The sequence below is a fragment of the Pygocentrus nattereri genome, chromosome 14 (genome assembly GCF_015220715.1).
Source record: "Pygocentrus nattereri isolate fPygNat1 chromosome 14, fPygNat1.pri, whole genome shotgun sequence".
Classification (NCBI taxonomy): Eukaryota; Metazoa; Chordata; class Actinopteri; order Characiformes; family Serrasalmidae; genus Pygocentrus; species Pygocentrus nattereri.
In genome coordinates this window covers 23,331,287-23,355,327 of record NC_051224.1, presented here as the reverse complement: position 1 = coordinate 23,355,327, position 24,041 = coordinate 23,331,287, and the positions used below count along the sequence as shown (strand labels likewise).

At 43.0% G+C, this 24,041-nt stretch overlaps 1 protein-coding gene across 1 annotated transcript in view; it reads right to left on the bottom strand.

Moving 5' to 3' along the window:
- Nucleotides 1-967: 967 nt before the first annotated feature.
- The window catches only part of LOC108434943, a 52,095-nt gene continuing 29,021 nt past the window's right edge, over nucleotides 968-24,041 (bottom strand). Inside the window, exons 6-11 of the mRNA XM_037544568.1 lie at nucleotides 23,263-23,550; nucleotides 12,378-12,665; nucleotides 3,774-4,097; nucleotides 3,563-3,700; nucleotides 3,222-3,389; nucleotides 968-3,025 (exon numbers count right to left, since the gene is read on the bottom strand). Coding sequence (XP_037400465.1) covers nucleotides 2,784-3,025; nucleotides 3,222-3,389; nucleotides 3,563-3,700; nucleotides 3,774-4,097; nucleotides 12,378-12,665; nucleotides 23,263-23,550 — 1,448 coding nt within the window. The 3' untranslated portion in view covers nucleotides 968-2,783. The remainder of the gene's footprint in view (nucleotides 3,026-3,221; nucleotides 3,390-3,562; nucleotides 3,701-3,773; nucleotides 4,098-12,377; nucleotides 12,666-23,262; nucleotides 23,551-24,041) is intronic.

Here is a 24,041-nt window from a genome sequence, read left to right as displayed (position 1 = left end):
CTTGATTTGTTGGTGAGGTATGTCCCACAGAAGCGAAGCATCAAAACGTGGTGGAAGATGAGCAGTGTAGTAAGGTAAGTGTTCCTCAGCGTGTCAATAACATGGTTTGTTCATGGTTTTCTAGTGTTGAACCAATCTTTACCAACAAGTCTTAACTTTTTTTTTTTTTTCAATATTTCATTGAATCGATTTGGTTCTAGAAGACTTTTTAGCTCAAATACATCTGAACAACAGAGCAGTGTAATTGGATGGTAGACAAGTAACCAATGGCAATGTGTAAAAGAGAAAAATCACCATGTTGGGAAAGAGAACTGAGACAGACCTCAAGGGGACAAACTTACCGATAAACAGCTTCCTAAATATGTAAGGAAACTGTGGTTCAGGTTCCTTTAAGAAGTGTGTGGGTGTCCAAATGGTCAGTCTTTTTTTGTTTACCAGAGAGAGAGAGAAGTCAGGAATCTGTTAGCTCTCCCTGCTATGCATGGTGATTATAGCTTCACCTACCCCATGGCTTTTCATCCTCTACTGATTTTACTTTACGTTAATAAATATTGACATGCTTTGGAACTTCAGATTGCTTCAGTGCTGTAGAACTGGGTTTTTATCCTACTAGCTCTAACCTGGAACTTTTACAAGAAGTAGATTTTTACTTTTTTTTTTTTTTTTTTTTTTTTTTAGATATCACCCAGGCCTGGTCTCAAGGTTATTACAACGTGGATACTAATACATTACAGCTCACTCCATACATATGATAGTTCCCCTAATCCTAAACCTACAGGAAGAAACGAGTTTGACATTGGAATGACATATTTGGTATCCATCTGTCTGCTGAAATGCAAATGGAAGGTTTTAAGGTAGGATTTTGACAAGTAATGAAGCAATCTGTTTTTAGTTTGTTTTTTGTTATTTTTGTTTTTTCTTTTCTAAAAAAAACAATAAAATAGACATAAATGAACAGCAGCAAACCTTTCAGGGATTCCAAAGATACTTTATTTTTAAAAGACAAATTACAAAGCTTTATGAAATAAACATATAACCATAAAAATGACACAGCCATGTTACATATAGAGTGATATATATATATATATATATATATATATATATATACATACATACATACATACATACATACATACATACATACATGTGTGTGTGTGTGTGTGTGTGTGTGCAGTGTTTAATGTTAATGCAGACACATTCATAAAGTTCATGTTTCATAAAATTGTTGAATATCATTATCACAGTGTAAGAAGACATAAACTGTGATTACAATAGAAGAAGAAGAAAACTGCTTTAAGCAAATACCAAACATACATTACCAAAGCCCCATTCATTGTTGTACAAAGTGCATTAAAAATGGGTTAAAAATAATGAAATACTAGTAATTGCTAACATCAAAACTGCATGCAACTTTTTTATGAACTGTAAAGTATTTACAGAGTATTTACTGTAGGCTTTGTTCATTTAGTCCTATGTTTTGTTAGCACTAAGCATTAGCATTTGAGCTCTGGCTTAAATGTAGATATTGAAGATTCAAACAGACAAAATACCTTGCGTAGTTTCACATGTCAAATATAGTTTAATATCAAACGTAATTTATCACTATTGTTGATACAGTTGCCCTCCTAAGCTGACTTTCTGTGAAACACTATGTACATAAAAAAAAATAAAATTAAAGTACGAAAGTAAAACCTCATGTCTGGATAATTAAATCATATCATGCTACTTATTAATTGAGGTTAAATGTTCTTACTTGGTGTGGCCTACTATAGTCCTGAATGCACTCCAGCAGAGTTTGCTAGTTTAAGTACATCCTAACCTAGCAATGTCGTGACTGACAATCGTTACATTTCAAGTAATGTATAGGAAACTAGCCAAGGAACCACAGGCTTAATCACATTTCAAGTAAGGTAAGCGTCGTCATCTGCTCCCCCCCCTCCCCAATTTAGTTGTCTCTAATTCCACACGCTAGTTATGACTCCTCCAATTACACAGTGCTACCAATGCTAGGAGGGTGAAGGCTAACACAGGTTTCCTCTGAGAACTTTGAAGTGCCTCTGCCTCTTTTCGAACTGCCACTCATGCAACATCATTGGACAGCACCAACCACCAGATCTATTACATCCGCTAACATAAACCTGCGCTGACTAGCATCGTCTTGGTAAACGCGAGGCAAGTTGCGCTCTCTTGGACTCCCAGCCATGGACGGCTGTAGCATCAACAGGGATCAAACTTGTGATCCCTGGTTGCAAATTCGAGCACTGAATTCATTTTAATGGACAAAAACACTTATCAGGGTTTGAAAATGAACATATACATATTAACACAACCTTTTACATTGTGTGTAAAACTGCTGTAACATTATTAATCAGATCCAGCATTTTAAAATCAGACTGACAAGTTGAGATCCATTCTCTGAGTAGCTGCAGAACAGATAACAAGCAGTAGTAGCAAGTATTTTTATTGCAGGCTCGGCAATGATACAAGGCCCCTGGAGGAGGAGGGGTTAAATGCATTGCTCAGTGGCCCAAACAATGGCAAGCGTGTTCGTATATCACTGCTATTTGCTACAGACAAATAAGGGCGTGTTGTATGAATGTTTGAAAAGTATTGTGCAAACAAGCACTGAATTTTACAGACTGAGGCAGCCCTGGTCTCCCCTCCTCATCTTTATACAGAACTGTAAAAAATGACTGACCATTGACTTTCCATTGATTTTTATCCTGATGCAGTTAAAGTGCGTTTGAATTACAGTGACATGTGAAATTGTTTAGTTTACCACACTAATCCGTGTTTGCATAAATTTGTTCATCCTCATAGTCATTGTCCACGGCCAGTTTCTCTGCTTCTTCATCTATGTTGATGTAGTCCTCGTCAGACACGTCTGAATCCTCTCTCTGGTCTGATCTCTGATCCATTTTCTGGACAGTGACTTCTGTATTTTCATAATCATCGCAGTCATCGTCATCATCATCATCGTCTGTCTCGTTCCCTCTATTGGTGATCTCACATGTGGTTTTGGCACCTAAGGAATGATTGTCAAAATACTTTTACTGAAAAAATTAAACATTTACATTGTAACCAAATCTTGCAGTATCAAATATTTCTACAGCTAGTTTTGATATCATGTATGTTATTTAAAAAAATTAAAAACCTAATTTGCATTGTTTAAACAATTTGATCCTTGAAATATTCTTCCCAATTTACAAAAATGTGTTCACCTCCATAACTGGCCACTGCCTTAGTTTTGACATCAACATCTATGTTAACATAGTCCTCATCAGAATCATCTGAATCTTCTTTTTGGTGAAAAACAGTTTCTGCATTTTCATAATCTTCATCATCCAACTCATTGTTTCCTCCGGTAACCCCATATGTGTTTCTGGCACCTACAGAAGGATTGTGTGGGGAAAAATTAACCAGATTTTATGGCAGTAAATGTCTCTGCACCTTCACTGGATGTTATGTGAATACCAGTAAACAACAAAGAGCTTCAGTTAAGTGTTCAAAAGATATAATTACATTACTGTAATTAGTTCAATACAGAACAGAAAGTGCTCACGAAGTCTATGATCCGTCTTCACGGCCATCTGATGATCTTTTTGGTTTTTGTTTCTCTTCATGAAGAAAATTATGATTGGCACTAACATGAGTAACAGTCCTGCTGTCACTCCAGAAGCGATGAAGGGAACTGGTGACACTGCAAAGGAAAACACCATCAAGACTTTCTTGCTTTAAATACAGAAAAAAGCAAACAAGACTAGTTACTGTACCTTTCACAGAGACAACCAAGAGTTCAGTGGTAGGAGAGCTAAAGGTGCGTGAAGACACAGTGACTTCATAAACACAGCTGAAGTTTCCCTGGTGGACAAAATCTGCCTCAGGATAGAAGAAGGTGGTTGAGTGGTTAACAGCTGACTGAGTTCTGGTGATACTGGATCCACTGAACTCCAAGTGGAAGGAGCCTCCTGGATACTGTGGTTTGGTGGAGCAGATGATGGAGAAGCTGTAGCCCCTGGTCGCCTCTGACCCTTGAAGCCACCAATGGGACCTTCCATCAGGAGCACTGAAGGAGATATTGGGCTGCAGCAAGTTCACTGGAAAACAAGAAGAACTCATATAGCAAGGTGCAGACTAATGGCTAAGATATGACTACAGAAACTCCAAATATCATGCATTTTATTCACAACCAAGAAAATAAGAGAACTGCTTTGTGGAGAACTGAAATCATGACTGGAATCTCTGGTCTGGTTCTGGCAGTAGTAAGACCTCATGAACAAAGTCCACTTTAGGAGCACTGAAAGTGACAGATGTCCCGCTCTTGGTCAATCTAAGACCCCCTTTACACCTGGTCGCTTCATGTGACATGTATTTAGATTGTGTTCTGATATTAGCCACATGCACTTACATGTGGTAATCTCCGGTTAGTCTGGGCATATACTACACGAGAAATGCTGATATCACACTGTGAGAAATATTTTACTACAAACTGCCAGCTGGCTTGAAATTGTAAAGAGAGTAAACTTCCAAACATTATAAACCCAATGATGGCTCTTATCTGCCTGTGTTTGGGGTTAAAATTGAGCAAAAGATTGCGTAGTGCAGGCCCAGCTTTAGTCACACTGAAATCCAATTGCTGTGTGGGATGGAATATCCTGATACTCGAGACGCATAAAGTGACTTAGGTGTAAATGGGATCTAAGTGACCCAGAGTTCTGTATCACAGTGAAGGTTCCACCTGTGAACTGGGTTTCTATAGAGCAAGAGATGTCGATCTTCCCTCCCCATGTAACCTCTTTGGTAGGACTTAGAGAGATGCTCAGAGGAGGTAGAGTTACTGGAAATTGATAACAGCAATGAGATTTTCCTGGTTAGTCCAAATTATGTCAATTAAATGACCTATGTAATACCTAGTTAGATTTTTTAAATTAAAATTTAGAAGATTAAAGATTACAAAGTCTAATTAAAAACATTAAAAACACAAAAGTACTGATTAGGCATTAAAGCCTGAGAAGCAACCTCTAAGAGAAGATAAGATAGACTTTTATTATCCCACTGGGAGAAATTTGCATTGTTAAAGCACAATACACAGTAAGCAGATAAAGAGCAGTAAGTAGACAAAGATGTGCATCATACAAAATATAAGATATACTATAGAAATAAATAAACAAGGTGTCTGTTAGCAGAAAAATATAAAAAATAGACAACACAAATTTACAGTTTACATGTGCAGTTGTATGGATATTGCACATTTCTGAGCAAGTACAGAAATTGTAGACATTGCACAGTAAGGATTATAGATATTGCACAGAACTTGCGTATGTATTGCACTTGTACCAATCTATCAGCAGCAGATACTGCACATTAATTAGAGGTACGATAAGATACAGGTCTATGTGGTGTGTTTGTGATAGAGTGCACTATGATAAAGTGATGTGTGAACCCATAGTGTATTTATGACAGAGATACTCTGAGACTCTGCTTGGGGAGGTTTTGGTTGTAGAGCTAAACAGCAGTGGGGAGAAAGCAGCTGAGGTATCTCTCTTTTCCGCATCGCAGGTGGAGGAGCCTGTCACTGAAGGAGCTGCCCCGTGCTTCAACTGCCTCCTCTAGTGGGTGAGAGGGGTTGTCCATTATGGATGCAAGCTTGGCCAACATTCTTCTCTCCGCCACCTCCCCCACTGGGTCCAGTGCATAGCCCAGGACAGAACTAGCCTTCCTGATAAGCTTGTCCAGTTCCTTCCTGTCTGCTGCTATAATGCCACCTCCCCAGCAGACAATGCCATAGAAGATGGCTGATGCCACCACAGAGTCATAAAAAGAGTGGAGAAGTCTACCCTGTACTCCAAAGGACCGGAGCCTCCTTAGCAGGTGGAGTCTGCTCTGGCCTTTCTTATACAGGGTGTGTGTGTTGTCAGACCAGTCCAGTTTGTTGTTTAGGTGAACATCCAGGTACTTGTAGGTCTTGACCATATCAATGTGCCTTCCCTAGATGTTCACTGAAGTGGATGAGGAGAACTTAGTCCTGCAGAAATCCACCACCAGCTCTTTGGCTTTAGCTATGTTGATCTGGAGGCAGTTCTGCTGGCACCAGTCCACAAAATTCCTTGTAACTTCTTTGTATTCCCTTTCATCATCATCATCTGAAATGTAGCCAACAATGGCAGAGTCATCAGAGAATTTCTGGAGGTGACAGGTTGAGGTGTTGTGGGTGAAATCCGCAGTGTAGAGGGTGAAGAGGAATGGGGCCAGGACTATTCCCTGTGGGGCCCCTGTGCTGCAGAGTAGTGTTTCTGATACACAGTCTTTAAGTCGCACATACTGCGGTCTGTTTGTGAGGTAGTCCATAGTCCATGTGATGAGATGGTGATCCACCCCTGCTCTCTCCATCTTGCTCCCTAGTAGAGTGGGCTTGATAGATCAAAGAACATGATTCTAACAGTGCTTCCCACCTTTTCAAGATGAGCGAGGGATCTGTGGAGTAGGTAAGTTATTGCATCCTCCACTCCAATGCCTGGCTGGTAGGCAAATTGCATAGGATCCATAGCTGGTCCCATCAGTGGACAAAGATGGGCAAGAACAAGTCTTTCCAGAGCCTCCATCAGATGCGAGGTCAGTGCCACTGGTCTGTAGCCATTCAGATCACTGGGGTGTGCAGTTTTTGGCATAGGTACTACACACAATGTCTTCCAGAGTACTGGCACTCTCTCCTGTTTCAGGCTTAGGTTGAAAATGTCCTTTATTATCCCACACAGTTGGTCTGCGCAGTTCCTCAGGATCCCAGGACTGATGTTGTCCTGACCTGCTGCCTTCCTCACCTTCATCTTCCTCGGTTCCCTCCTCACTTGTTCTCTGGTTAGGGGCAGAGGAGCACAGGGCTGAATACTGGGAGCTGAAAGCAGGGGTGTAAGCTGGGCTGAGGGTCAGCAACCAGATCAAATATATTGAAGAAATTGAGGTCATTTGCCCATTGCAGGTTTCCTACAGGCTACCTGTTGGACTCCTTAAAACCTGAGATGGTTTGGAAGACCCCTCCACACTCCAATTGCATTTTTCTGTTGCATCTGGCCTTCCATTCTCTTCCTGTACTGGTCTTTGTCCTCACAGATTTTCCTCCACAGCTCCTTCTGTACTCTTTTCTTCCAGAATGGCCTTCAGATCTGGGGTAACCCAGGGCTTGTTATTGATAAAACATCATACAGTCCTGGTGGGTACAGTGTTCTCCACACAGAAATTTATGTAGTCTGTGATGCAGTGAGTGAGACCATGAATATCCTCACCATGTGGTCACGGAGACCCTCCCAATCTGTTGTTTCAAAGCAGTCCTTCAGAGCCTCATAGGCCCCATCGGACCAAATTCTCACCTGTCTTGTGTTGACAGGACACCTGTGAACAATGGGTTTGTAGTCAGGCAGGAGATCTACCAGATTGTGATCCGACTTGCCCAAGGGTGGGATAAAACAGGTCCAGTATTTTATTGTCTCTTGTGTTGCAAGTCACATACTTTTTGAAGTTGGGAAGTGTGGAGGACATGGGAGTATGATTGAAATCCCCAGAAATGAGGATGAGAGCTTGTGGATGCTGTGTTTGGAGTTTGCTCGTGACTGAGTGGATGACATCACATGCCGTGCACGCATCAGCAGAGGGAGGAATGCACACAGTTAACGCGATAGCATGCAAGAAATCACGAGGTAGATAGTACAGCCGCATGCTAACAGCTAACAGTTCAACATCCCTGCTGCATATCTGCTTTTTAACAGTAGTATGTCTTGGATTGCACCATTTGTTGTTTATGTACACAGCCTCCTCCCATCCTTTTACCACTTTCCTTCATCCTGTCTGCCCACCGAATTTGGAAGCCCTCCAGTGCAATGTTAGCATCTGGGGTTAGCTCAGTTAGCCACGACTCCGTGAACAACAGCAGGCTGCACTGCCGGTATTCCTGCTGGGGTCGCATCAGCGCCGCTAACTCGTCCACTTTATTGGAGAGCGATCTTACATTCCCCATGATGACCAAGGGAAGAACGAATTTATAGCATCTTTTCCAAACATGGTGCTCGACACATGCACGTTTTCCCCTTCTTCACCTACTTAGCTCACGTGGAATCTCAGCGAAGCCATCTGGTGTAGCAGCAGCATTGCTAATCGCTAAAAGCTTTTCCCTGGCGTAAACAATGGAGCCGTGGCTGCACTCGTGCTCCCCCCAGCGTGAACACAAAGAAAACTCCCAAAACGAGCAGGAAAAACACCACTGTCCTGAACATGGCTGAGTCGAGTGTAAGCAGATAATAAGACAACAGATACTACATAAAAACTTAGGTGATTAAGAAAAAAAGAAAGTTTAATAGAAGTGAAAAGAATGAGCTGCTGTAATGGGCTGCCACTCGAGTGGCAACAGAAGTGTAGTAAATCGCAGCTGGTTAGTTTATCATGGTACTACATTGAAAACATATAGATTAGGGTAGAGAGGTACTCCTGGAGATTGGTGAAGTACATCATTAACTTACCTTTAGCCTTTTGGATTTCAACTTTCTTTAACGTGCTCCACCACCACCAGCCGGCAATGCCCAGCAGCACCAGTCACGGGTGAGCAGCGCAGCCAACAAACAGAGCATCCAAAGCAGAAGCGGGGCAAGAGAGGTGGGCTACATGCTAGGCTAAAGGCTGGGGCTACACAGCCACTGCTACCTGGTCTGTTTCTAGCTAATGTTCACTCCTTTGAAAACAAGCTGGATGAGCTGAAGACCAGAATAACAACTCAGCGTGAGACCAGAGAGTGCTGTGCTATTATTCTCATGGAAACCTGGCTCTCGGACAGCACACTAGACTCAGCGATCCAGAGAATTAGAAATGCACTCCATCCACCGCAGGGATCTACGGCAGCATCAAGGAAGAACAAAGGTGGTGGTGTCTGCACCTACGTGAACAACAGGTGGTGTTCTGATATAAAGACTTTTGAAAAATATTGTTCAGCTGATTTAGAACAGCTAATGGTGAAGTGCAGATCCTTCTTTTTGCTGGGAGAGTTCAGCGCTGTGTTTATTCTGGCTGTTTACATCCCACCACATGCAAACTCAGCCACAGTGATAGGGCTGCTGCATGATCACCATTAGTAAACACGAGATGTTCACTGTTGCCGGCGACTTCAACCACTGTAACCTGACGTCTGTCCTCCTCAAGTATCATTAGCACATGAGCTTTTCTGACGAGGGAGAGTAACATACTGAACCAAGTCTACAGCAACGTAACGGGGGCCTACAGGCCTGTGCCTCAGCCATACTTCAAACAGTCCAACCACATCTCTGTGTTCCTCTACCCAGCATACAGGCAACTCCTCAAGCAAGCACTTCCAGTTAATAAGTCTATCAAAGTGTGGAATGAAGAAACTGACCTAGTACTGAAGGACTGCCTTGACAGTACAAACTGGGATGTGTTCAGAACTGCTGCTGTGAGAGAGGACTGTACTGTTGATCTAGAGGACTATGCTTCTGGGGTAACAGGCTACATCAGCAGATGCATTGAAAGCATTCTTCCTACAAAGCGCTGCAGAAAATACCCCAACCAGAAACCCTGGCTAAATGGTAAAGTTCGGTCCATGCTACATGCTCGCCATGCTGCATTTCTCTCAGGCAATGCTGAAGACTACAAAAGGTCCAGACATGATCTGCGTAGATTTATTAGAGTGCCAAGAGACAGTACAGGCTGAAGCTGGAGGGCTACTACACCACTGCGGACTCCCAGCGCATGTGGCAAAGACTGCAGCACATCACCAGTTACCAACACTACCTGATGAGCTGAATGAGTCCAGGCCCTCAACCCTGGCTGACTGAGATACATTATGGCCACACAGAACACATTGCTCACTGTGACATCAGTGGATGTGTGCAGGACCTTGAAGAGAATAAACCCACGGAGAGCAGCCGGCCCAGACAACATCCCCGGGCATTCCATTCTTTAAAAGAAGAGAGGAGATCACATACATTTTTCCCATAGCAAACACAAGAGCTTTACTCAAATTTGAACCTGAAGAAGGGGAGGTGGGCAGTTTGATACCTTCTTAGTTTTTTGTAGAAGGTACCGGCACACTAGCACCTTGGTTTATTTTTCATGAATCAGTCCATCGCATTAAGTCTGTTTACACCTTGCATCAAATATGCATTTTTGGGCCGACTGGCTAATAATCAGATTTCAGTCAATGACATGACATGCTCACTTCGAGGCCCTCAACCCTGGCTGACTGAGATACATTATGGCCACACAGAACACATTGCTCACTGTGACATCAGTGGATGTGTGCAGGACCTTGAAGAGAATAAACCCACGGAGAGCAGCCGGCCCAGACAACATCCCCGGGCATGCACTCAGGGTTTGCTCATCAGAACTTGCTAACATGTTTGTGGACATATTCAGTCTGTCCCTCACACAAGCTTTTGTGCCATCCAAGACCACCACCAACATGCTTCTCCCAAAGAAAAGCGTTGTGACCTGCCTAAATGACTATCACCCTGTTGCACTCACCCCAATCGTGATGAAGTGCATTGTGAGAATAGCCATGACTCCTATCCAAACTCTATAGATCCTCTCAAGTTCACATACTGTCAGAACCGGTCCACAGATGACGCAGTGAACACTTCCCTTCACACAGCCCTCACACACCTGGAGGGAAAGGACACATGTCAGAATGCTCTTCACTGACTACAGATCAGGATTTAACACGGTCATCCCATACAAACTCTCTGAAAAGCTCCTCACCCTCGGATTGACACCTGCCTTCTGCAACTGGGTGCTGAACTTTCTAACAGACAGACCCCAGTCAGTCAGAGTCGGCAACCGCACATCTAGTACAAGAACAGTGAGCACAAGGGTCCCCCAGAGCTGTGTACTGAGCCTCCTTCTGTACACGCTCTTCACTTATGACTGTGTGGCCTCCCAGAACAACATCAGCATCATCAAGTTTGCTGATGATACTACAGTCATTGGAGTAATCACTGGTGGGGACGAGACAGCGTACAGGAAGGAGGTGGCTGAGCTGGTGGCCTGGAGTCATGAAAACAATCTTTCCTTGAATGCAGACAAGACCAAGGAAATGACTGTTAATCCTAGGAGGAAGCGGGAGCTGCACAAACCCCTGTACATTGCTGAGACTGACATGGAGAGGGTGAAAACCTTCAAATTCCTTGGCATCCACATCAGTGAGGATCTCACCTGCTCTCACAACACAGATCTCATCATCTTAGCAGCGACTGTACTTTATGAAAAGGCTGAGGAAATTTGGCATGTAAGCCAAAATTCTCAGCACCTTCTACAGGAGTACGATCAAGAATGTTCTTACAAGCTCCATCATGGCCTGGTAGGGAAACTGCACTTCTCAGGACAGAAAGGCTCTCCAGCGTGTGATCAAAATTGTACAGTCCATCTCAGGCGCAGCCTTCCCCTCACTACAGGACATTTATCATGCCAGGGTCATCAGGAGGGCCCACAACATAATCGGGGACAGTACACACCCCCAGCACAGACTCTTCAAACTCCTACCTTCAGGCAGACGCTACAGGAGTGTGAAGTCTAAGACTACAGGCCATCAGGTTGGTGAATACACTGAATTGTTGCTACTGTCAGAACACTACTGCTTACATCTATTACTTGCACAGAACACTACTGTTAACATTTGTTACTTGCAACATGCACTTTATGAACTGCTGCTCTACATACTTGCATGTACACACATGTAACTTTCATTTTTCTTTCAACTTTGGACATAAAACTGCACTTTTTAAACTTTTTTTTTACTATTTTTTTAGTGTTATTCTTATATTGTCTATTTTTTTTTCCAATTTTCTTCTAAGATTATATTAAGATTATATTTGGTGAATGGAGGAACAGCAAATAAGAATTTCATTGCACAGTTTAACTGCCCGTTCTGTTGTGCATGTGACAAAGCTCCTGAAGCTTGAATCTAGGCATGCCAGATTTGAAATGATTGTGAAAGAAGCTTTCAATTTAGTTTTTAAAAAGAAGAGATAAGATCAGGTTTTTTTCCATTTCATTTTTCCCTTTGGCAAATGAACGGGTGTTGCTTAGATTTTAACCCATCTCACATGTGTGCATGCAGTGTGGTACCTTCTTAGTTTTTTGTAAAAGGTAGAGGCACATTAGCACCTTGGTTTCTTTTTCACAAATCAATCCATTACATTAAGTTTGTTTATTACCTTTTTGGTAATGAAATCACATTCACTCCATTACATGAAAGATTAGGTATAAAAACACTCAGGATGCATTGTGATCTGATTATCCCAGATGAGCACAGGAGGAACATATATAAATTGCTTCAATATTAGCTGAGAATTGATGACAAAAAATCCAAAAAGAATTTCTCTTACCCACAACAGAGAAACGAACTGAACTGCTGTGTGGAGAACTGAAATCACGACTGGACACTCTGGTCTGGTACTGGCAGTAGTAAGACCCCTCATGAACAAAGTCCACTTTTGGTAAACTGAAGGTGACAGAGGTTCCACTCTTGGTCTCTCTAAATGACCCAGAGTTCTGTATCAGAGTGAAGGATCCACCTGTGAACTGGGTTTCTACAGAGCAGGTGATGTCGACCTTCTCTCCCCATGTGACCTCTTTGATGGGACTGAGGGAGATGCGTGGAGTGGGTAGAGTAACTGGAAAATAATGTTTTTCTGGCATTAGTTTTTTTTTTTTTACATGCTGTTTCAAATTCTAAAAATTCAAAATGACCTCTGAAATGCGTAGTTTGACTTAATTAAATGTTATACATTGGGAATAATAGAAAACGACAGATTAAGAAATCTCACTGAAAGTATAAGAAAAACAAAAACACTGAATAAACATTAAAGCCCAAGAAACACCCTCCCAATTCCTAACTAGTTCATTTAGTATGGCACTAAATTGAAAATATATTGTTTGAAGTGCCAATTTTAAAGTAATTTTAAAACAAGCTTTGATTCCATTCTTTAAAAGAAGAGAGGAGATCACATACATTTTTCCCATAGCAAACACAAGAGCTTTACTCAAATTTGAACCTGAAGAAGGGGAGGTGGGCAGTTTGATACCTTCTTAGTTTTTTGTAGAAGGTACCGGCACACTAGCACCTTGGTTTATTTTTCATGAATCAGTCCATCGCATTAAGTCTGTTTACACCTTGCATCAAATATGCATTTTTGGGCCGACTGGCTAATAATCAGATTTCAGTCAATGACATGTAAAGACAAGTGTAAAAACACTGTGTGCTAAGCTAAGGCTAAACCCACACTGGCCACCACTGCTACCTAGGATGTTCCTCACCAATATGCAGTGTCTGTTGAACAAGCTGGATGAATTAAAGATCTGAACTCTCACACAGAATGTAGTTTCATGTTTTTTTTTAAGAAACTTGGCTAAGCAGCAATGTTTCTAATAGCGTAGTAGAACTAGAGGGGCTCACTCTCAGAGCAGATGGGTCAGCTACAGCTTCAAGTAAGAGCTGCTGTGGTGGTGGTGTTTGCATGTATTAACAAAGCATGGTGCATGGACACTGTCGTTGTTGATGCCCACTGCTCTGCTGATCTGGAATTCCTGATTATTAAGCGCAGACCCTTCTACATTCCACGCGAGTTTAGCTGCTGCCGTGTTTTGTCCCCCTACACGCTAATGCTAATGTGGCTATGAAAGATCTTTGTGCTGCTATTAGCAAACTGCAAGCTGTGCACCTGGCGGAGCCTTTAATCACAGCATTTTGAAATCTGTACTTCTAACATTTTATCAGAATGTCTCCTGCACCACAATGGGACAAAAAAAATTGCATCACCTTTACACCAGTGTGGCTAACACCTGCATAGCCACACCTGCCCCCACCCAGAACAGTCTGTTTGTCCCTGTTCCCCAAGTACACCCCAGTCATCAACTGTGTGAAACAAAGATTTGTCACAACATTTGTGAAGATCTGGATGGAAGGGGCTCACTCCTTTCTTCAGCAACAGTTCCAGCACACACACTGGAGTGTATTTGCAGCCCAGGCCACAACAGACTCTCATACCAACATTGACATCTACACCAACTCTGTCCTGGATCATAACAGCTCTGTGGACAACTCACAAAAAAAGACCTCTGTTTATCAGAAGCCCTGGATGAATAGAGTGTTTTGCCTTCTGTTCAAAGCAAGAGAGCTTGCTTCGACAGGGGAAATACAGTGGTCTTCTCCAAAACAGATTTTTCACCTGATGAGCAGCCACTTACACTTTCTAACACAGATGTCTGTCACACTTTCAGTAAGGTGAATGCATGAAAGGTAGTTGGCCCTGATGGAGCACCTGGTCATGTGCTAAGCAGCTGGCTGGGGTCTTCATGGACATTTTTTTTATCTGTCGCTGGCCCAGGCAGTTGTCCCAAATAGCTTCAAGACCACCACCATTGTGCTAGTGCCAAAGCATTTAGTACTTCAGCTCTGAATTACATGCACCCTGCCACACTCACCGCCTCATTTCTAAGTGCTTTGAAAGACTAGATATTTCTCAATTAAAGTCCTGTCTGCCTGTTACACTGGACCCACACCAGTTTTCATAACGCTGCAACAGGTCGACAGAGGACTCCATTTATGTGCCACTCCACACTGTACTGACCCACCTGGACTGTCAAAACTCATATGTCAGAATGCCACAAGGCTGTGTGCTGAGCCCTGTTCTGTACTTCCTGTTCACTCATGACTGTGTTCCTGTTTATGGCTCCAACTCCATAATCAAGTTCACGAATGACACCATGGTGATAGGTCTGATCAGAGGTGACAAGACGACATACAGTAACAAGGTGCAGCACCTGGCGGCATGGTGTAATGACAACAGAAGGCATAGGAGACAGGCACATTCCCCCATCTACATCAGTGTGAAGCTGAGGTAGAGCGCATGTCTGGCTTCAAGTTTTTTGGTATCAACACCTGGTCCCTAAACTCCTCCATCATGGTCAAAAAGCTGCAACAGCATCTTTACTTCCTATAGAGCCTCATGAAAGCTCACCGGCATCCTGAGATACTAATGAAGTTTTACTGCTGTACCATAGAGAGTATACTCAGAAACTGCATCTAAGTGTGATACGGCAACTGCTCTGCATCTGACTGCAAAGGTCTCCGGTGGGTGGTTGTTACGTCCTCTAGGGGTAGGACGCACAAAAGGTTTAAGTGAGTGCCCACTCAGCCTCAGACCAAACAAATAATACAAAAAAAAAAAAAAAACAACTAAGTAGAGCAGATTGTTTTATTATTCTTAACAGTTCTAGAGATTCACCAACTTCTGGAACAAATGACCAAAAATAACAGGATTTTAAAAGCTTCAGGATGACCCCAGGCCAAAACAACAAACAAATCACCTAAAAAAAAGATGTTTAACTTGCCCTGAAAACCAAACCAAAGAAAATAAATTACAAAGAAACTACCCTGCCTACTCTTTTCCAAAAACAGAGGCAAAAGTCCCAACAAAAAAAAGGCAGGTCACCCGTAAGAATCCTGCTACTAAACATCAAACAACATGACAAGAAATTTGGTCTGTGCTGGTGGGCATCCACTGGAGCAGCACATATCGGCTCAACAGGAAAAAGAATCTGTGCAGCTTGCCGACTGCCAGACAAAGGGCCCTTATGAATTTTCCCGCCATCAGATCTAGCCAATAGAAACTGCACAACTGGGTGGAGCAACAAGCAACCAACTCAGCAGAGCAGCCAATCACCAAAACACCTGACCTGAAAACAGATCAGAAACTAAACAAACAGACCTACAAAACACAGAACGTAACAGTGGTGAAAACTGCCCAACGTATCAAAGGTCCCCAGTTACCCTCTGTCGAGAACATTTTCCTTAAGTGCTGCTCATCCTAACCATGGAGTTTTTACCCTCCTCTCATCTGGCAGGTATTGCAGAAGCCTCTGCTCTTTCACCAACAGGTTCAGGAAGAGCTTCTTCTCTGAGGCTGTGACACTGCTGAACTCCACACTGCCACTTTAACTGCATCTTTGTACAACCCCAGTTGCAAAAATGGTGGGATGCTGTGTAAAATGTAGATAGAAACAGAATGCAATATTTTTGTTCCCAATAGGACATAGAACTCATATTTTACCATTTCATTAAAAATATTAACTAATTTAGAACTTGGCAGCAATGCATCTCAAAAAGTTGGTACAGGGCCATGTCTGCCATTGTGTAGCATCCCCTGTTCTTTTGACAACAGCCTGTAAACATGTGGGAAGCTAATTGAGTAAACTAATTGCTGGGGTTTTTGGAGAGAAATGTTGTCCCATTCTTGTCTGATGTAGGATTCTAGCTGTTTCAAAAGTCCTGGGTATTCTTTGCTGGATTTTTCATTTCATAATGTACCAAAAGTTTTCTATTGGTAAAAGTCTGGACTGCAAGCAGGCCAGTTCAGCACCTAGACTCTTCTGCGAACCCATGCTGTTATGATGGATGCAGTATGTGGGTTAGCATTGTCTATGCAAGGCCTTCCCTGAAAGAGACGTTGTTGGATGGGAGCATATATTGTTCTAAAACCTCTATGTACTCTTCAGAATTCATGGTGCCTTTTCAGATGTGTAAGCTGCCCATGCAATAGGCATTAATGCAACCCCAGGCCATCAGAGATGCAGGTTTTTGAACTGTGCACTGAAAACAAGCTGGATGGCACCTTTCCCCTAAAGTCCACAGGACATGGTGACGGTGGTTTTCAAAAAGAATTTACTTTACTTACTGCAGAATAACTTTCCATTTGCCTCAGTTTAAATTTTGCCTCAATTTAAAAGAGCTTGGGCCCAGAAAAGACAGTGATGTTTCTGGATCATGTTGATGTATGGCTTCTTCTTTGCCTGATACAGCTTTAACTTGCATTTGTGGATTTCGCGACGAACTATGTTCACAGATAGTGAATTCTGGAAGTGTTTCTGAGCCCATGCAGTGATTTCCAGTACAGAATCATGTCTGTTTTAATGCAGTTCTGCCTGAGGGCCCGGAGATCACGAGCATCCAATATTGACCACTTTCAACATCTTATATGAGTTTTATGTTGTATTGTGAATAAAATGTGTGTATGAGAACATTGTTTTTATTTACATTTATTTCCATTTTAAGTTTGTTTAAGTTTAAGTGATACTGTTTTGATCCCACAACCGGGGAAATTCCATCTCCGCATTTAACCCATCCATGCAAGTGAAACACCACACACACACACTAGGGGGTAGTGAGCACACTTGCCCGCAGCGGTGGGCAGCCCTATCCACGGCGCCCGGGGAGCAATTGGGGGTTAGGTGTCTTGCTCAAGGACACCTCAGTCATGGACTGTCGGCGCTGGGGATTGAACCGGCAACCTTCCGGTCACAGGGCCAGTTCCCTAACCTCCAGCCCACGACTGCCCCAAATTTTACACAGTGCCCCAACTTTTTTGGAATTGTTACTATACAAGTTTACTCTGCATACTTATCTTTTACATATGTTGCTCTCACTGGACATGCTACCTCATTGTATGCTCTCCACTCTGTATATACACTATATTGCCAAAAGTATTCACTCGTCTGCCTTCACACGCATATGAACTTGAGGACAAAAAGGCCTGGCTCGCAGTCTCCGCTCTAATTCATCCCAAAGGTGTTCTATCAGGTTGAGGTCAGGACTCTGTGCAGGCCAATCAATATCTTTGTGCACTGGTGCGCAGTCATGTTGGAACAGAAAGGGGCCATTCTCAAACTGTTCCTTCAAAGTTGGGAGCATGAAATTGTCCAAAATCTCTTGGTCTGCTGAAGCATTAAGAGTTCTTTTCACTGGAACTATTCCATGAAGCTCTCTACGCTGTTCTTGAGCTAATCTGAAGGCCACATTAAGTTTGGATGTTTGTAGCAATTGACTCTGCAGAAAGTTGGCGACTTCTGCGCAATATATGTGCCTCAGAATCCGCTGAGCCTGCTGTGTCATTTTATGTGGCCTATCACTTTGTGGCTGTCATTCCCAATCGCTTCAACATTGTTGTAATGCCACTGAAAGTTGACTGTGGAATATGTAGTACCGAGGAAATTTCACAACTGGACTGCATCCTATCACGGTACCACACTGGAATTCACTGAGCTCCTGAGAGCGACCCATTCTTTCACTAATGTTTGTAGAAGCAGTCTGCAGGCCTAGGTGCTTGGTTTTATACATCAGTGGCCACGGAAGTGATTGGATCACCTGAATTCAATTATTTGAATGAATGAGTGAATACTTTTGACAATAAAGTGTATTTGACGACTGCCTGTATGCTATATTTATATCTATATACCTACTATATCTATATATTTTGTTACCACTGTACCATCCTTCTGCACTTTGTAAATAATACTGTATTTTGCTCTTCTGGTTAGATGCTAACTGCATTTCATTGGCCCTTTACCTGTACTCTGCACAATTATAATAAAGTTGAATCTAATCTAATCTTGAATCTTAATGGTGTCTAGCCAAAGTACATCCAGATACAATCAAAATATGAAATGCGCTAATGCAAAATTTGAACAAGCTCATTAACCAGAGTTCTGTATTACAGTAAGTCTTTTTGTCTCTTTCTAATGGGAAGATGTTTCAGTCAATAATGTACTATTGTCCTCCTCAGACAGGTGAGTAAATGGCACAGTGCACTGAAGGAGCATGCACTGTTTTTTCCCCCTGCATCATCTTTCTTTTGTGGCTACTAAAATGTCATTTTGCTTGAACTTAGCCCCATCAATTATTGGTTGAAGCTCCTAAAGGAAGCAAACTTTGTGTCTCAGTTTTCTAACTAATGCTAAAGCTTCAGTTTTGAGGCTTTTAAGGACACTGTAAAGGAGCGTGTTATCTTGTTATAGCTAATCAAATGACAATCAAAAAGTTTTGTTGTGTTATTTTTTGGTAACTGAGTATATGAAAAACAGGAACTGGATTTAAAATTGAAGGAACTGAATAGCAGTATTTGAAACCATTGAAACCAACCCTTGGCCACCAATGACAGCCATGAGTGTGGGAAGGTGGTGCTTGAGCCTCACATACCAACGAAGGTCGTGGTTGACAGAGGGAGGACGACATCAATCGCAAGATAGAGCAGAAGAATGACAACAGTCAGGAGAGGTATGAGTTTTTTGTTTGAGTTTTGAGTGTAAAACAAAGCTTAAATGCTTGCTGCAAACCTTTCTCCTGCCTCAAGTGTTCTTTCTCCTCCCAAGATAGTGTACAGGCTGGGCTACACAGCCCTAATGAGAATCATTTTCTCACATTTGCCAAGAAGGTACAAGTTGTGTAATTTACTCATAACACATGTTTTTTTAAATCAAAAAGACTACATAAGCAGGGAGTTACTGCTCATTTCTTGCTGTTCTTTGGATATGAGCATGACAATAGGAGCATAATGCTTCATTTTGGTTTGAAAGTGGTTGTTGGGATATTTTTTTCTCCTTTGATATTCTGAACTGTTGAGAAATTTGATATTGAATTTTGCTAAATAACTGCAAAGTGTAGAAGTGACAGGTGCAGTTGTATTAATAAATTTGTTGTATACTATGAATATTTTAAGAATGTCTTAGATTGCTTGTTGAAAATATAAAAATACGGTGCTTTGAAATCACATTAATCTTTTTGAATCACAGTGTAGTTTCCGCAGCAATTAATAAGAATGGGTGAACAATATAAAAACAGCTGCAATATAAGTTCACTGGACAAAAAAACTGTTGCATGCATTGTTTCTTTTATAACACTTGGTTATGTGTCTCCTTGTCTTAATAACAGCAGCAATCCTGTCGGGTAAGGATTACACCAGTGTCTTGAGATTCCAGCCCTCTTTTCTTCAAAGTGGGTAAATATTTCAGAGATTCCTTGTTTCTATTTAAACATTTTTTCTGCTGTTCCAGATTTAGAAATAGGTTTAAAGTCTGGAGACTTTGCTAGTCCTTGAAATTGTCCCTGTGTTCCACCATGCCTGCATCATTGAACCAAACATATACAAATTTGGACCTAAGTGCTTATCATCCTGTTCTGCTCAGACATGAAGCATAAAATTGGGAGAAGAGTGGACTAAAATGGACAAGACCTCTCAGGAGACATGACAGGATTAGTGCTGTTATTAAGGAAAGGGGATGTGTAACCTCCTCTCCATGGATCACCACCTTATCGTGGTGGAGGGGTTTACGTGCTTGAATGATCCTAGGAGCTATGTTGTCTATGTGGTAGGGTCTCCCATGGCAAACTGGTCCTAGGTGACAGGTCAGACAAAGTGTGAGCCATAATAACCCCTATGAAAACACAAAAACAGGACTTGTGTACCCTGCCCGGAACAGGGTTACCGGGGCCCCACCCTGGAGCCAGGCCTGGGGGAGGGGCGCGCCAGCGATCGTCTGGTGGCCGGGCATTTACCCATGGTGCCCGGCCGGGCCCAGCCCAAAGGAGTTACATGAGTCCCCCCTCCCATCGACCCACCACCAATGGGAGGGGCAGTAGTAGGGGTTCGGTGCTTTGTGAATCGGGCAGTGTCCGAAGGCGTGGGCCTTGCCGTTCTGATCCTTGGTTGCTGAAACTGGCTTTTGGAACTTGGAACGTTACCTCACTGGCGGGGAAGGAGCCTGAGTTGGTGTGCGAGGTTGAGAGATACCGGCTAGGTATAGTCGGGCTCACCTCAACACACAGCTTGGGCTCTGGGTCCAATCCCCTTGAGAAGGGCTGGACTTTATTCTTTTTTGGAGTTGCCCATGGTGAGAGGCGGCGGGCAGGTGTGGGCTTTCTCATAGCCCCTCAACTCGGTGCCTGTATGTTGGGGTTTTCTCCGGTGGACGAGAGGGTAGCTTCCCTATGCCTTCAGGTTGGGGAATGGGTCCTGACTGCTGTCTGTGCTTATGCACCGAACAGCAGTTCAGAGTACCCAGCCTTCTTAGAGTCCTTGGGAAGGGTGCTTGAAAGTGCTCCTTCTGGAGACTCTATTGTCCTACTGGGGGACTTCAACACTCACCAGGCACCAGGACACCCTAGGCAGTTCAATGATTGACTTTGTAGTCGTGTCATCGGACTTGCGGCCATTTGTTTTATACACTCGGGTAAAGAGAGGAGCTGAGCTGTCAACTGATCACCACCTGGTGGTGAGTTGGATCAGGTGGTGGGGGAAGATGCCGGTCAGACCAGGCAAGCCCAAACGTATAGTGAGGGTTTGCTGGGAACGTCTGGCAGAAGAACCTGTCAGATTGATCTTCAACTCACACCTCCGTCAGAACTTTGACCAGATATCGGGGGAGGTGGGGGACATTGACTCAGAATGGGCCATGTTCCGTTCCTCCATTGTTGAAGCGGCTGACTGTAGCTGTGGCCGTAAGGTAGTTGGTGCCTGTCGGGGCGGTAATCCTCGAACCCGGTGGTGGACACCCCAGGTGAGAGATGCCGTCAAGCTGAAGAAGGAGTCCTACCGGGCATGGTTGGCCTGTAAGACACCAGAGGCTGCTGGCAGGTATCAACAGGCCAAGCGATCTGCGTGTATGGGAGGAGTTTGGTGAGGCCTTGGAAAGTGACTTTAAGTCGGCTCCGAAAAGATTCTGGCAAACCGTCAGGCGACTCAGAAGGGGAAAGCAGTGTGCCACTAGCACTGTATATAGTGGAGATGGTGTGCTGCTGACTTCGACTGAAGACATCATTGGGCGGTGGAAGGAATACTTTGAGGACCTTCTCAATCCCAGCGACACGTTCTCCAGTGAGGAGGCTGAGTCTGGGGACATGGGAATAGGCTTGTCCATTACTGAGGCCGAAGTCGCTAAGGTAGTTAAGAAGCTCCTTGGTGGCACGGTTCCAGGGGTGGATGAGATCCAAACCCTGTGTTTGGTCTTTAGCCAGAGGGTTAAACATCACCAATGTCAGAAACAATAGAGAGCGGGAAGGCAGTACCTCACATGCTGGAGGTACAGAGTCTCACATGCCAGTGAAGGCTATGAGTGACAGCAAGAGGAGTACCTTAGCGGCACAGGTGGGAGAACAACTCCACGAGAGGCATGGGTACGGGGCCTGAGTCCTGGACTCCAGACCTGTTCCACAACAAGGCCGCTAGACAGTACCTCATGTTTGATCCTAGTAAACGAGCAGTGGATCAGGGGGGGTGACAGATAGGTGGAGCACTGAGCTCTGATTTACTCTTGGTTAAGGTGCTTGTACTGCCTTAATGAGAGCCAGCTAATTCTGGTTAGGCTTTGGTAGCATGGGCGCCTTTAAAAAAGACCAGAGAAAGAACAAGAAAGGAGTGGGAGAAACAGCAGCATGAGGAAAGGACTGGGGAACGTGCATGTGAGAGAATAAGGACTGGAAAATCTAGCTTTGAAGCCACAGAGGGGTGGCCAGTTTTGTTTTATGTTCATGTTTTGAGTGTAAAACAAAGTTTAAATGCTTGCTGCAAACCTCTCTCCTCTAGTGTCCTTTCTCCTCCTGGGGTAGTGCACAGGGTGTGCTACACACCTGAAATGAGATTTATTTTCTCCCTACACTTGATATGAAGTTACAGGTTGAATAACTTACCCATAACATACTGCTCTTGGGATCAAAAAGGGAACACAAGCAGGGAGTTACTGTAACTGCTCATTTTTTGCTGATCTTTGGAAGTGTGCATGACAATAGGAGCACACTGCTTTATTTTGTTTGAAAATAGGGAGTCAGGAGATTTTTTTGCTATGATGTTCTCAACTGTTGAGAAGTTTGACATTGAATTGTACAAAATAACTGCCAACTGTAGAAGTGACAGGTGCAGTCGTACTGAGAAGTTTGTTGTATACTTTAATTCCTAATATTTGAATGTCCTAGATTGCTTGTTTACTTCAAATCTAATTCATGTACATTGAAATCCTTTCAGCAAAACTGAATGAGAGTGGGTGGAACATCTCAAAACAGCTGCAATATAAATTAACTGCACTAAAAATTGTTGCAAGCATTTTTTTCTTTGTAATACTTGGCTATGCATCTCCTTGCCTTAATAAACGCAGTGATCCTGTAGGTAGTTGGGTTTGAAGTCTGGAGACTTTGTTAGTTCCTGAAATTGTCCCTGTTTTCCATCATGTCTGCATCATTGAATGAGACACACAAATTTTGACCTAGGCACAGTTATTATCCTGTTCTGCTCAGACATGAAGCACAATGCAAGTAGAACAGTGGGCTTAAATGGGCAGGAACTCTCAAGAGACTAAAGTAATCCTTTCATGACAGAATCAGTGCTGATTTTTTTGGTCCATGGAACCTTTGTCAAAAATTCCAAACAGATTTTTTAATTGTCTTACCCACGACAGAAAACTGAACAGAGCTGCTGTGTGGAGAACTGAAATCACGACTGGACACTGTGGTCTGGTACTGGCAGCAGTAAGACCCCTCATGAACAAAGTCCACTTTTGATAAACTGAAGGTGATGGAGGTTCCACTCTTGGTCTGTCTAAATGACCCAGAATTCTTTATCAGAGTGAAGGATCCACCTGTGAACTGGGTTTCTACAGAGCAGGTGATGTCAACCTTCTCTCCCCATGTGACTTCTTTGGTGGGACTGAGAGAGATGCTTGGTGCAGGTAGAGTTACTGAAAAAGGAATTCAGTTAATCTGAGTGACAATGTTATCTAAAGAAATTCAGGCATACATGTGAACTGAATACGGATACACAATATTGGCAAAAGTATTTGCTCGTCTGCTTTCACACACATATGAACTTGAGTGACATCCCCATTCTTAATTCATAGGGTTTAATTTGATGTTTGCCCACCCTTTTCAGCTATAACAGCTTCAACTCTTCTGGGAAGGTTCAGGAGGGTGTTTATGGGAAACACATTTGTGAAGTCAGACACTGATGTTGGACAAGAAGGCCTGGCTTGCAGTCTCCAATCTAACTCATCCCAAAGGTGTTCTGTTGGGTAGCAGTCAAGACTCTGTGCAGACCATTCAAGTTCTTCCTCACTGAACTAGCTCATCCATGTCTTTATGGACTTTGCTTTGTACACTGGTGCACAGTTATGTTGGAACAGGAAGGTGCCATCTCCAAACTGTTCCCACAAAGTTGGGAGCATGAAATTGC